General features: G+C 36.5%; 1 protein-coding gene across 3 annotated transcripts in view; it reads left to right on the plus strand.

The window, feature by feature from the left end:
* Tmeff2 (transmembrane protein with EGF like and two follistatin like domains 2) overlaps positions 1-14,423 on the plus strand; it is a 265,542-nt gene that overhangs the window by 3,444 nt on the left and 247,675 nt on the right. For all 3 annotated transcript variants that reach the window (XM_057758744.1, XM_057758745.1, XM_057758742.1), the window contains exons 2-4: positions 147-256; positions 7,928-8,057; positions 13,723-13,749. In XM_057758744.1, the coding sequence (XP_057614727.1) occupies positions 147-256; positions 7,928-8,057; positions 13,723-13,749 (267 nt within the window). The remainder of the gene's footprint in view (positions 1-146; positions 257-7,927; positions 8,058-13,722; positions 13,750-14,423) is intronic.

The raw sequence follows: 14,423 nt of genomic DNA on the forward strand, positions 1-14,423 counted from the left end.
GATTGTTAGTTGAAAGCAACTTTATGGAACATCTGTGGCTGCTGAAATTAAATTTTAAGAAAATTCTGTTAGTGCCACAAAATAGCATTCTCTTAAAAGAATTCATAGCATCTTCAAATGACTGGAGCATTCTCTTTGAACTTGAGGTTATGATGACAGAGAAAATGATCTCTTCCTGTGCGACACCAACACCTGTAAATTTGACGGGGAATGTTTAAGGATTGGAGACACTGTGACTTGCGTCTGTCAGTTCAAGGTAAGACATCTGCTATCTGCACCTTCGATCCGTTACAAAGACTGCAAGGCAGAGAGTTGCTTCTGCAACCCATCATTTGGCATTTTATAACTATGCAGACTCAAAGGGAGGCTGGCATCACATACAGGTACTGCCAAGGGAGCAAGCTGGTGTCAAGAAGATTTGCCTTTTAGAGACTGGTGTGTGCCATAGTTAGAAATGCCACTGGAGCCAGGCAGCTTTGGGTTCTACTTTTCAGATGTGGATCACATGCATTTATAGGTCAATTGACTGAGGGTACTTGTCAAAGGTCAGTGGATAAAAGGTGCGAGTTTGTGCTTTTGTTCTTCTTCTCCTGAGTTGTCCTCCCTCTCTCTCTCTCTCTCTCTCTCTCTCTCTCTCTCTCTCTCTCTCTCTCTCTCTCAACTCTATTGTTCTTTGTTTTAGTGGTCTTTCATCTCATTATCCTGTCAATATGAGACAATTTTAAGTTGACTTCTATTATGGTCAATCCAAAACTGCTGTGCCAATTTGGAAATTATGAACCTTGTTAATATATGTTAAGGTTTTTTCAGCATAGCACATTAGATGACAACAGAGTCTCCTAGGAACCCAAAAGGAGCACTAAGAGCCTCAAATTGAGTCCTAAGCAGAAGAAAGGTGCACTTTGCCATGCGTCATGGAAGTGTGCAACAGTTGGAGAGATAAGCATATTTTTTTACAAAGGGAAGTATCATCAAAACTAGTTTCCAAAACTGAATTTAATTGATACTGCCATTGTTGTTAATAAGTTAGTGAATTACATTTAAAAACACACACTGGTATCTATTATACTATACTATATGCACTATACAGTATATAATATACTGTACATATTATATCTAATATATACTGCTATCGAGATCAAGAATGCTTCCAAAATTCTATGAAAAAAGAAAGTTACAGAACAAATAAAAAACATAAGACATATCTACATACCTGATTTAACATGCAATACTGAGAAATGATTTAATATTAAATATTGGGGATTTGTCTTGGTGAAGATAAGACAATTCACATTTAAATATGACTCAAGTTACTTTTAGGTAAGATTAAAGTTTTGGGGGGTATTATTTTTTCCTTTTTGAGAAACAGAGTGAGCCAATTGGTAGTTTATAATTCTTGAAGCTATTACCCTCGCATCGTAAATGTATCTGTGACGATCACACACACACGTGGCATCAACTTTCAAAGTCTCTACCACAGCCAGTGGCAAATCATGTTCTCCTGATGAGCTCCGTGAGGCTGGTGGAGCGTGAGAACACCCACTGATAAGTTTTAGGAATTATAAACAAAGTTGGATAAATGACTAAAGGCCCAGGAAATTTTACGGATTTTTGAAAATCGTGTGATCCCCGTGAATTTCTCTAACTTTTGTAACCTATGGTGGATACAGAAAGTAAGTTTGTCAGTATCATAGAATGGTTCATGAAGACCATTCCTCAAATGGGAGCTTGTCTTTCTGATACTTCACCTAGAAGAAATAAGCGAAACTGGTAGACTTCTAACTGGGCAAATGCAGGACATTGAAATACATCATTTTCTTATTAAAGGAACTATGTTTGATTTTTAGCTGTCACAGGGGGTTTTTGTCAGCCAAGTGATTTATGCTTTTCATACATCGGTCAGCCTATATATATTAACTTAAGTAACTATGGAGTAACTTTCAAATAATAAATGAAAATATAAGCTACAAGTTTATATTTCCTAATTTGCTACTGGGTTATAGTGCTATTAATATGTAATTTACAATAGTCAGTCTTTCAAGAGAAAAAAAGATCTCTCTAGTAGTAAATTTATACTATATGCGTTATCAGAAATATTGAAAATCTAAATCAAAGTGATATCTAAATAAAATTGTACAAATTACATGAAAATGACAAACTATGCTAAGCTGGGGAGTTCTTTGGTTTCCTCTCAGTCTTTAGGGATTGTTGTTGTTGTTTTGTGGACTTGTTTGTTTTTCTTTTATGTCTTTCTACTTTTATCTGGTGAAAAGGATGAGATCTGAAAATCTCTTCTATATAGTATTCTAAACTTTTGTTTCTTGTGCAGTTCCATATATAAGCATGAGTTATTCTATTTAAACTGGGATGTGCCATTAGTCTTTCTGGATGTGAGATAAATTTCAATCATAAATATGCATCTTCTGCAAAACTTATAATGTCTTGCAGTATGTGTTATTACTCAACACTAGAATGAACATATATGACCCTGATTTCCCTTAGATGCCTTAACAGACATTAATTCCTATCCTTCAAAACTCTCTCAATGATTAAAACTATATTTGGTAATTTTGGTTAACTGGCTCACTTTTCACTTTTGTCTTTCCTCTATCATTCCTTTCTTCCCTTCTCCCTTCTTTCTTCTACAGTGCTGGCGATTTAACCCAGGGCCTCACATGTGAGAGGAAAGTGCTCTACCAATGACATACATTCCTTTACATCATTTATGAGATGAGGAAAGTTATTTTTGTTAATATAAATATTTTACCATTAAGTCATTTTCCTAGAGTATGAAACCAACTGATATATTTATAAAGTACTCCAATTCTAATTTTTCAATATTATTATGCATGCAAAGAAGAATTCCAATAACACAACAGTGCCAGTTTATTATAATTATTTATAATATAATTTATTATAATTAATAACCAAAGCAATATAAAGTGAACATCTATAATCCATAAAACAAAAATTCTAAAATACTCTCAAATCCATCAATATATTTTAAATGTTTTGAATTTTTTAAAGCATTTTAGATTTTTTTTTAATATGGATGCTCAAAGGGCAAAGTCTATGCTGACATCTGACACATGTCAAGATTTCAAATGTTATCCTCCTAAACATTTTGGATAAAGAGTATTAAATCTCTACCAATAATTCTTAGATAATGAAATAAAAAATTAAAATGCCATGCAATCGTGTGCATCTTACCTTCCTATCACAGCACCAAAAGATACACTAGTCAATCTGGTAAATCAATTGTGAAGAAAAGACTGAGAGGCAGTAAGCAGATGAGGGGATGGATGAAAGGAAGGAAGATCAAAAGACAGATGAAAGGTAGGAGGGGAAGAAGATAGAAAGACACAGTTGTTCTTAGTTCTGGCCACAGAGTGATCTATGACAATTTTATGAGCTTAAGTTATGAGATAGCTTTATATTTTCTCAAGAATATTCCAATTTGGGTGTTAAATATTTGCTCCTAATAAACCAGGTCTTATATCTAAAATGTCCAATTACTGGGGCTGCTTTAAGTTTTGCCCAGAAGTTAGAGACTGAAAATTAAAGTTTATCTTATTCATACATCTGTAGTTTTGATGAGGTTATTAGGAGCAGTTTATCTGTACTCTCTGTTATCACTGATAAGGAGTCGTCACTCAAGGCACGCTCAGTTCAGGGCTCCAATTCATGCCTGACCACCAATTGCAGAGCTTGGCTGCTCTGTGCCCCTGACTCTGTGCATGGGCTACATTGGACTTTGACATAGCATGGTGGGTAAGTTTCAAGGGCAAGCATCCAGAGATAGAGGAGGAGCCAAGTCAAACCCATGTTCTTCAGTGACTTGACATGGAGAATGACAGCCACACCCACCACAGTCAAAGACCTACCCATTTTAAAAACCACAAACAGTATGCATGCAGGGAGATGTAGTCCCAGAGAAGTAAAAGTTACTGGTGGAATGGTCAAACCACAACACGTACAGATTTTTAAACATTTTCTCCTCCAAAAGAGTACTATATTATCTCAAGCTATTCTTCCTCAGTCTTTGACAACTGGGAATATAACAGAATTCACTTAACATCTGTTGAGAACCATCTCCATGCCAGACTCTGTGGAAGGTGCTGGCAATAGACACAACTTAAGTCACATTTAGCTTCTAGATGCTGAAATCTCAGCCTGAAAATCCGTATTAACCAAACAAGCATCAAATCACGTGAAAACTTGTATGGTCTTTTTATTCCCTGATAGCAAAGATGAATTCCATATATCTCAGAGATTCAAACTGTTGGCTCCATTAATGTAGTGTGTGGCTGTCTTAAGCAATATGAAAACGAGGAGACAAAGTCATCCTACTGAAAACATGTATTTGGAAAATAAATTTGAGATTTTTAAAGACATAAGGAAAAACAGAATCACTTGTTCCCCTTAGAAGTTTATGAAACACATATATTTATAGATTTAACGATAATCTGGGTTCGATTTTTCTTTTTTCTTCACCAAACAAACATGCAGACGTTTAGTAAGTTACTAGACATCAAGTTTCCCTTATTCAGACATTGAACAATGCCATGACTACCTTCATCAACCATTTTGATGAATCTGGCATATTTCAGTGCAGAAGTTAGCCTATTCTCTTCTAGAGCTGTGGAGGGTATACCTTTGTTTTCTCATTCTACAAACAGTGCTTCACCGTGGGAGATAGTTGATGCCTCTGCTAGCAAAAATACGTGACGTGAACGCCAAATAATTTCCATATAATAGGTGTTACTTATAACAAATCCTATGTTTTTAAAGCATAAATTTCTTAGTTCTCCACATGTCCCCATTCACCAGTTCAGACGAAGAAACTAAACTATGGATGTTCAAGGTTTTAGCCATGGAGTAACATAACCAATCCCTTCGGAAAGATGGAGAGAAAGAGAAGACAAGCCAGGACTAGGCATCCACACTTGAGTTTTGGTGCCTGAGAGCATCCGTTTCCTTTCGTGCAAGTCATGGTACCAAGGGCCAAAAGCATCATGGTGATAATCTACAGATAAGCTCTTCTCAGCTCCACACAAATCCCCCTTTTGGCTTCGGCATGGAACTTGGCAGCTCGGCTTTAAACACTGCTCACATTTGGCTTAGTGCATCCCACAGAAGTGACATACGAGCCCTCTATCAGTTTATTCTCTATTTTAAGAAGCGTATCAGCATTGTGTCATCGCCCTTGACAAAGATAATAAGAGCTTCCCATCCTCCATTCAGTCCGGCGGCCTGGTAGTTGACTCACCTTCTGAAGCACGTGAGAAGACAGAAGAAGAAAAAAAAGTCAGTTAGATAGGAAATATTGTGAATTCAAATAATCTGCACACCCAACATTGCTGATGAAAAGATGACCAGGGGCAAGAATGCCAGACCTAAGCATAAGAAATTTATAAACCAGCCATCCACATAAAATTTTGACTCTGTGTGTTTAAGGAAGAGGAAGCTAGCCTATTGTCCTTATTGTTGCCATCTCTTTCCTTGACCTTCTTCTCTCTTCCAGGTTCTCAGACAGCACTGTAGCTTTAGAGACCTCCCAAAGTCCACCTATATTGTGCTGTCCCAGGTCCTGAACACTGCACATTTACCCAGTACTTGGCCATATTTGTCTTCTGGCCATAAATATGAAATTAGCACCAGCCTTAACTTTTCTTTTACTGTTTAATAGTTATTATTGGAAAATTGAAATTTCACTGTAACTTGGCTATTGTCTTTGCCTTGAGTAATACTGGAGATACACTTACAGTAGTCAGAAATCAAATGTAATTTAATCTATCTGTCTGTCTGTCTGTGTATGTGTTTTCGTGTGTGTGTGTGTGTGTGTGTGTACGTGTACAGAAAGCTTATGAAGACGTACAGTCCACAGGTTTCACAAATCAGAAATGAACTGCTTATTGAGTTGAACAGTAGTGACAGATTACCAAAAATCATAATCAAATTAATTTCATATGTAGCTGTGTAAACATACTCAACTTATGAACCAACAGTATAACTGTGGAATGGAATTACTCAATGCATATAAGGCATCCAGAATGCCTAGTTATTAACTATAGAAATAAATTTAAAGACTTCTAAAATATTCATGCTATTAGCAATCATGACTATCATAAATGCCTTAAGATTTGGATTTGCTCTTTGGTAAAATACCGTTTAGAAAAATTTATTATTAAATTTATTCAGTGCTGTATAAAAGGCATAGCATGTGCCTTTCATTCAAAAAACACTGATTTACATCCCAGGTAATTTGTCTGTGTGGAAGACTGGGAAATGCTCAGAAACTAATGTGTTTATTGTGCAAGAATACAGACCTGAGTTCAATCCACACTTTTGATGTAAGAATCTGAGTGAGACAGTGCACAACAATGATCACATCATGGGGAGAATGATCCCGGGATCAGCTTAGCTGAGTCTGGAGGTTCAAATTCAGGGGGAGACCCTTACTCACAAATGAAGGGGAAGATGTGAGAAAGATATTTGATGTCAACCTCTTGCTCCCCAAACAGGCATGCGCATATACATGAACTCACAGGCATATACACAAAATAAGTGCATAAATAAATAAATTTGTCAGGATGATAAAACTTTTGCTATGTAAAGGTAATAAAGGATTAACTAGATTATCGTGAATAAAAGGATACAAGTGCTATATGAAATTATGGAATAAAATATGCCTCAGGTTGTTGTCAAATTAATTCTCAACTCATACCTGTTTTATTCTTTTTCTTTGGCATAAAACCTTGAGTTCAAGTTTACATGTGATAAACTTTTAAGCACATAAACCTGCATATTAAAATTTCCTTGAAACCTGGATAGGTTGTTGATTTATTTTTGTGGGTACTGTACAGTTACAGCACATCCAAAGTTCAAACATTTTAATGAAAAGTAGACAACAGAGAAGCAGTTCCACATGGATCTGCACGCATGGTATTCCTTCCCGTGTTTCTGGCATAGGCAAGCCTTGATGAATAATCATCTTGATCATTTCATTTGTTATAATTAAACAATGAAGTGCATCGGTAGTAGCAATCAGCAGATAATCACATTCTGGTATAATTAACAGGTATAGGACACAGCCAAGTATCTCTAATGTCTTAGAGTGTGATTATAATATGACGGTTGTACCCGGTAGGTTGCCTAATTTCCATTGTAGAAATATGTAGTTTTTATAATGAGCTTATTTTTAAAAAATGAGCATTTCTCTTTCTGAAACAAACACGAATAGTTATCATTTGGAATTTTCAACAAATTGGATATGCATTTCACTACTTGTGAAAGTTTTCCTTCTATATTCCAAAGTCTTGCTTCTATACTTTGTCCTTATCAATATTCGAAGTTTTAATGATAAGCAGTAATTAACAGATCAATATCTTATCTGAATATTTCTTAATGTATCAAGATTAAAATTAAATAGAAAAAAATAATAACCAAGGAGTAACTAAGGATTTTATTTTGTTATTTTAGTTTTGAAATTTCAGCCAAATAGTTCTGCTCCCAGTACAGATAGCTGTCAGCTTTGATTTTAATAGCCTGACTTGGCTGAGCTGTTTGCTTTCACCATAAGAAGTCAGCAAGAATAACTATCAGGAAAAATTAAACAACCGGGGTGTGCCTGTTGTTACATCTTTTGTGGGCTAATGACTCAGTCACTTTCTTGGAATCACCTAATCAATTTGAATACTTTGCAGTGCCTCTGCCTAAATCAAATGACAAATTGGCCAACATGACATGGCCCTTTGTGTATCTCTCGGTGATGCCCTTACAAAGCAAACCCTTGTAGGATGCGACAGGGATCACCGACAACCTAAAGGAGTGGTTTGTTTTGGAAGTGGTTATTTGTGTTTGGGATGTCTGAGGGATGCAGAATCCAATAACGACCATAGTATTTTCTTTTATCTTTGTTCCTCAGTGCAACAGTGACTATGTGCCTGTGTGTGGCTCCAATGGAGAGAGCTACCAGAATGAGTGCTACCTGAGACAGGCTGCCTGCAAGCAGCAGAGCGAGATACTTGTGGTCTCAGAAGGATCCTGTGCTACAGGTACGCACAAGTGTCCCTGAAAACCACATGGATTGCGAGTCCAATTCCTTCTCGTTTCCTCTTAGTTCCTAAAATCAACCTCACTATATACTGACTATGGCTTCCATTTGTTCTTCTGTTTTTTAAAGCCTTGCTTTCTTTTTAAAAAAAATTAAATACATCTATATAAAAAGAGGAAATGTGTTGTATGACAACTGGTATCTTTAAATACATATATATTGGTTACCGACGTACAGACAGTTGAATCAAATAGAATTCCACCTTGAGATCCTACATATCAAATTTATAGAAAAAGTGTTTGTTTTTTCAATTGATGGTCTCTTTGAGAAGGGGGGTTATCTCCTAGAGTGTATCTGTGCAGATTTGAAATCTGAAGTTAGCAAGTTTTTTTTTTTTTTTTTTTTTTTTTTTGTGGAGGCACTCATGTTAGATTTTTAACTTTAAAATGTACTGGATACTATTTAGCAGATCATACTTAGGAATGCATTGACAGTATGAATAATTTACACTAACATCTGTCTTTCTGACACAGTTAAACTCAGATTCTTCGGAGCTCTTTAGTTATGTTGCTCTAAGAATGCTGGAAGAAAGGAAGAAAGAAAGGAAGGGAGAGAGAGAGGGAGGGAGGGAGGAAGGAAGGAAAAAAGGAAGGAAGGAAGGAAGGAAGGAAATCAGTCCATGAGCTTCTTAGCTTTTCAAGGTTATGTGTTTTAATTTAATTGTTTTTCTTTTGTTTTCCTGCTTCTCTCTCTCTCTCTCTCTCTCTCTTTCTCTCTCTCTCTCTCTCCTCTCTCCTCCTCCCTTTTCCCTCCTTTCCCTCCCTCCCTGCCTCCCTCCCTCCCTGCCTCCCTCCCTCCCTCCCCACCTCTCTCTCTCTCTCTCTCTCTCTCTCTCTCTCTCTATATATATATATATATATATATATTTCTTTCTTGTTTTGTGTCATGGTTGTTATAGGCCAGCAATTTATAGGCAGAGAAATAAAGCAACAACAAGAACACCCAAACAAAAAAGCAATTAGGCAGAACTTGCTGAGGAAAGTAGAGCTCTAAAGCGGAGCGGAGCCCAGTGCAGGTCAGGCTCTATACACCACAAGTGCCTCCTAACTCAACAGGAGCACACCATGATAGCTACACTTAACTGCAGAAACTTTTGGGAAAAATCACAGTTTCCAAGAAAGACATTTGCAGGTTCAAGATAAATAGTGATGCAATAGAAAAACCTCTTTCAAAAACTAGGATTAGGGAATCTTTGATATAGAAGTCCCACGGGGATAAGAGGTCTTTGTCATGGTGTTCCAGGAGAGGCATGTGTTAGCGTGTTGGGGTAGGGTATAAAACGAGCAAGGGCTGTCTACTTATTATTAAGGGTGGATGATAGTTAGAGATGCCCTGCTGACTCCCACTGTCTCCGCAATGAAAAAGGACAATCACAGACGTTTCTCTGCTACAGAGATACGGTCATTCGATTTTGTGTTGGTTGCTAAGGGGTCTCTTCTCCTCAGCGATTCTTTGTCTCTAAATGTGAGTGACCTATCTGGATGGCAAGCCGGTTTGGCCTCTGGTTTGGCAGAGCAGGTCATTACTGCTTGGCCTGGAGTGAAAAGGGTGTAAAGGTGACAGCAAGTGTCCCAGTCAGAGGACAGGAGTCCCTGCGGAAGAGGACCAGAAGACTAGCCTTGGGCCTACAAAGAACACTCAGAAACAAACTGTGAAAATAAAGTACTCAACCACACCAAAAGACAAAGCAATAAAGAAAAATGACTTTGGAATTAATGGGACAGAAATAAATAGAATTTATTTATAAACTTTGGAAATAAATAGAATCGCTGGACCTCGGGTAGGCAGTAGCTAACACTGGACTGGCAAAGAGTAGCAAAGATCGAGGAAGGCAGCTGACCAACTTGGGCATCACCAGGTGAGGGCCTATAGGTAGGCAGGAGTTACACGAGATAGAGCAGGAGCTACAGTTATGAAATAACAGCTGGTCCTAAAACCGGTATCCTTTCTCCCGCCCTCGAAGTTCCTCTCAGTGCACAGCCACCCTCTTGATTCATTCAAGTCTATTCCTGCTCGTCCCCAGTGTGCTGCTTTTACTATGAAAATAAATACTTAGCCAAGTAGAAAATTTAATCACAATCGAAGGAGCTGTCCTTACCTCATTTGCATGCTGAAATTTCTACGGGATTTAATTAGTCAGCCAGTTTAGCTGAATGCATCTTCTGTCGACTAGCAAATCTAGAAGAAGGGTTTTGGTCTGAGGAGTGATGAAGAAACCAGGCCTGACGGCAAATAAATTAGCTTTTCTTCATAATGTTCCTATTTATTTTTAATGTTCTCGGACACGGAGTGGAGGTGGCAAGGTGTGTTCTCTGGGGACAAAAGGCTGAAGAGCATACAGTTTTATATCTGTTCTGTTTCGCTAGAGATGCGAGGCTGTTTTTTGATCCAGAATGTGACTTCCTCATAGCCAGGCTCACTGTCAGCTTCATGTCTCATCTTGTAAGAACTGGCTGATGCAGAAGCAGACTGAAGTCCAATGGTATCCCTTCTCTGCCGGGGTGTTTCTGCCTCCATGCAACTTTCTCGGACTACTTATTTCTGGCTTGTCAAGATGACTCATCCTGCAATTGAGAACGCATTAAAGTATTTCATAATGAGACTGTTGATGACAGGGACCGTTTGCCCATCTAGTCCCCTGTTATTCCCTGGCTATTCAAATTGGATCAAATCAAACACTACTCATGTGGACTAAATCTCTTGAAATTTTAGAAACATATGTGGGAGATAAAAGTCAAAATGCTGTCACTATTTTTTTTCCTGACTTTCCCCCAGTCATCTATAATTACCCCAAAGCCGAAGGATCAATAGGCAAGATGTTTTCTCAACATTTTAATTATCGTCTTCCAGACACTGCTCATACATTTAGTGTGAGTTCTTGTTCACTACACTCATTAAACAGGAGTAAGTTTAGGAAGGTGGCTTAAGATTGCTCTTGCCGTTTAGCACCCTGGGGCCTTGAACATGGGTATCTTTCTCTTTATATGTGTCCTATTCAAGAGGGAGGAGACAAACATCCCATTGGCCTGCCTGACGGGAGTTCCCAGTTATATTAGGAAATGAGAAATGAACTTCATATATTGAGACTACATGGGCAAGATGTGTTAAACCTGCTGCTCTACAGCTTGTGATATGGCCCCTTTGAATAAAAATAACAGAGAAATAAGCTTTCAAATTAATCCAGGCAAAGTCAACTGAAATACCTATGAAGGTGTGCTCAGGGGAAACTTAGCAAACATTGACCATCTGAGCACTTAGTCTGTCCAAAAGAAATAGTATTATCCCTAATGAGTGTTGTTCTAACTGGAGGAATATGTCCCTAGAGCAGAGAGAAATGCATAAGGCTTTCTTAATACCTTATCTTTATAATGTCAGATCATAGGACTACAATTCTAAGTTAGTTCTATATTTTTAAGATATATATATACATATGTCATATATATCATATATATGATATATAGGCCATGGCTGCACATGCTTTTAATCCCTGCGCTCAGAAGACAGAGGCAGTCAAATCTCTGTGAGTTCAAGTTCAGCCTGCTCTACAAGGGGAGTTCTTGGAGAACCAAGTCAACATAGAGAAACCCTGTTTGGAAAAAAAAGAAAAAAAAAGAAAAGAAAAGAAAGAAAAAATATATATATAAAGAATAAATATAAAAAATAAAATATATAAATATATTAAGAATAGATATATGTTAAGAAAGTTATGTGTATATTTAATATATATTTTAACAAATACATATTTATTCCTAACCAATATTGTTCTTAGCATATATACACATATATATTGCTGTAAACTATTTCTATCAATTAGCTTGTATTTAAGTATATGTCCAGTCATGATAACAGTTAATGAATTAATTGATCTTCTTGTAGAATACAATGTTATTTAACATGAGTTGTCCCAAAGACTCACGGTTCATCTACTGTACTTCCATGGCAATGTTAATGTCACACAGGTAGACATGTTGTATGGATGCAACCACTCTCCCATAAGTGTTGGTTGTATGAATTTTCATGCCTCTGGTCACTATATGTAGTGTTTCTCAGCAACATTTCAAAGAGACTAGCAAGAAGAAGAAATGTTTTATATTCATAAAACTAAACAACAAACACAAATTTATAGAGGTGGTTTCTGATGTATGTCTAGAATCCTGTATGAGATTCCAATGTAGAGCAGTAATAATATATCTGAGACTACCAATATTATATTACCTAGCTTTAACATGAGAAATCCACAATGAAGCATATTTTCAATGCAAACAAATAAGTAAAGAGAAGATGATGTCTACATTTAGGAATAGATAGGAACTCAATAGTCTTGAATCAAGTCAGGAATTGGGTATTTCTGGAATCTGTGTTCATAGATAGATAGATAGATAAATGATAGATAGATAGATAGATAGATAGATAGATAGATAGATGGTAGATAATAGATAGATAGATAGATAGATAGATAGATAGATAGATAGATAGATAGGATAGATAGAAGATAGATAGATGATAGACAGACAGACAGATAGATAAATAGATGATAGATAGATAGATAGATAGATAGATAGATAGATAGATGATAGACAGATAGATAGATGATAGATAGATAGATAGATAGATAGATAGATAGATAGATAGATAGATAATAGATAGATAGATGATAGATAGATAGATGATAGATACATAGATACATAGATAGATAGATACATAGATACATAGGTAGATAGATAGATAGATAGATAGATAGATAGATAGATAGATAGATAGATAGATAGATAGATAGAACCCAGCCTTAAGTACTGGCAATGACTTGGAAGGGAGGGCAGGAGGAAGCAGAGTAAGAAACTCAACACAGGACTATTTTCCTGCCAATTCCTCTTAGTGTCTGTTCCATTGTAAGCACAGAGGCAAAGTTAAACTCACTTCAACCCATTTAAGACACAGCGATTTATCTACAGATAGACTCCTCAGTATGTGTGGTCTGGAGAAGCATCTCGTCACGCAAAGTGCTCCCTTTATCTCTTTTCATCTTTGTTTACGAGCAATTTGCAAGCATACAAGTCTTCGTTATGTGCTTATTTGCCACGTATACTGTTTAATTTTCAAAATATGGTTACGGAAGTGTCTCCTTTTCTCTTTCTTTATGTCAAAGTCTCCAAATTCAGCCTGATCAAAATTAAAACAGGGAGAACGGTCAAGTTTAGGATTTTTCCAAAGCTGTATAATACAGGTTTCATAAAAGTTAAGAATTCAAAACTGTATCTTATTTACATATTATGTCAATAGGAATTAGATTAAGTTGAGAGATTAGATGTTAACATATTAAATACTACTAATATGTTAATATGTTAATTAAATACTACTAATAGCACCAATGATATTTTAGCCTTGAGATAGTAAGCAAGCTAATGATAGAGTTCTGTGATCCCCACACTTGGCAGGTGAAGTCAGGAGAAGGGCCTGAAATTCGGGACACCCCCCTCTACAGAGCAAACTTTAAATCAGCCCTGGTTACAGAAGACCCCATCTCAAATGCAAAACAGCCCCAATAAAACCCGTTGTTTCATACATTTTTCAGGTGATTATGAACTGTCATTTTTTTTCCTTTCTAGATGCGGGATCAGGATCTGGAGATGGAGGTAGGACTTGTTCTTTTTCTGTATTTTTGGAGATTTTGGTGAATTACTGTGGATGCTTATTAATGCTATTTTCAAGCAGAAATCTAAAGAAATCTAAGTTTTGGATTTTTAAGAAGGGAAAACTATATAAAAACTTGTTTTCTGAGTTTAGTTGCTGTATATCCCATGCTTGTTTTTTGGTCTATTCATGAATCATGCCCATCTCAATTCATCTTCCTCCTTCAAGTATTGGTTTAAGAGTGGATAAATTTGAAACACGTACAAACACTGCCGAAACCTCAAAATGCAAAATTGTAGATGTGGTTAGCAAGAGAGAAGAAATTCATGGAGAAAATGTTCAAATATTTGGTTCTTAAATAACATAATATTGCCCTCAACCATTAAGTACTAACATTAACACATAAATGATTTCCTATTTCAAAATTTAAGTTTAAGTCAAGACATATTAGTTCCTAAAAATGAAAAAATAAAAGTTAAGTCAAAGATAACACAATTCTATCTTTTCTTCCAAGGTGAAATTAATGTAAAAATAATTTTAATAAAATAAGATATATTTTTGTTTGTTTTGTTTTGCTTTGCTTTGCTTTGCTTTGCTTTGCTTTGCTTTGCTTTGCTTTGCTTTGCTTGAGACAGAGTCCACTGTGTAGTTCTGGCAGACTTGGAACTCTTTATGG

The sequence above is a fragment of the Chionomys nivalis genome, chromosome 26, assembly GCF_950005125.1.
Source record: "Chionomys nivalis chromosome 26, mChiNiv1.1, whole genome shotgun sequence".
Lineage (NCBI taxonomy): Eukaryota > Metazoa > Chordata > Mammalia > Rodentia > Cricetidae > Chionomys > Chionomys nivalis.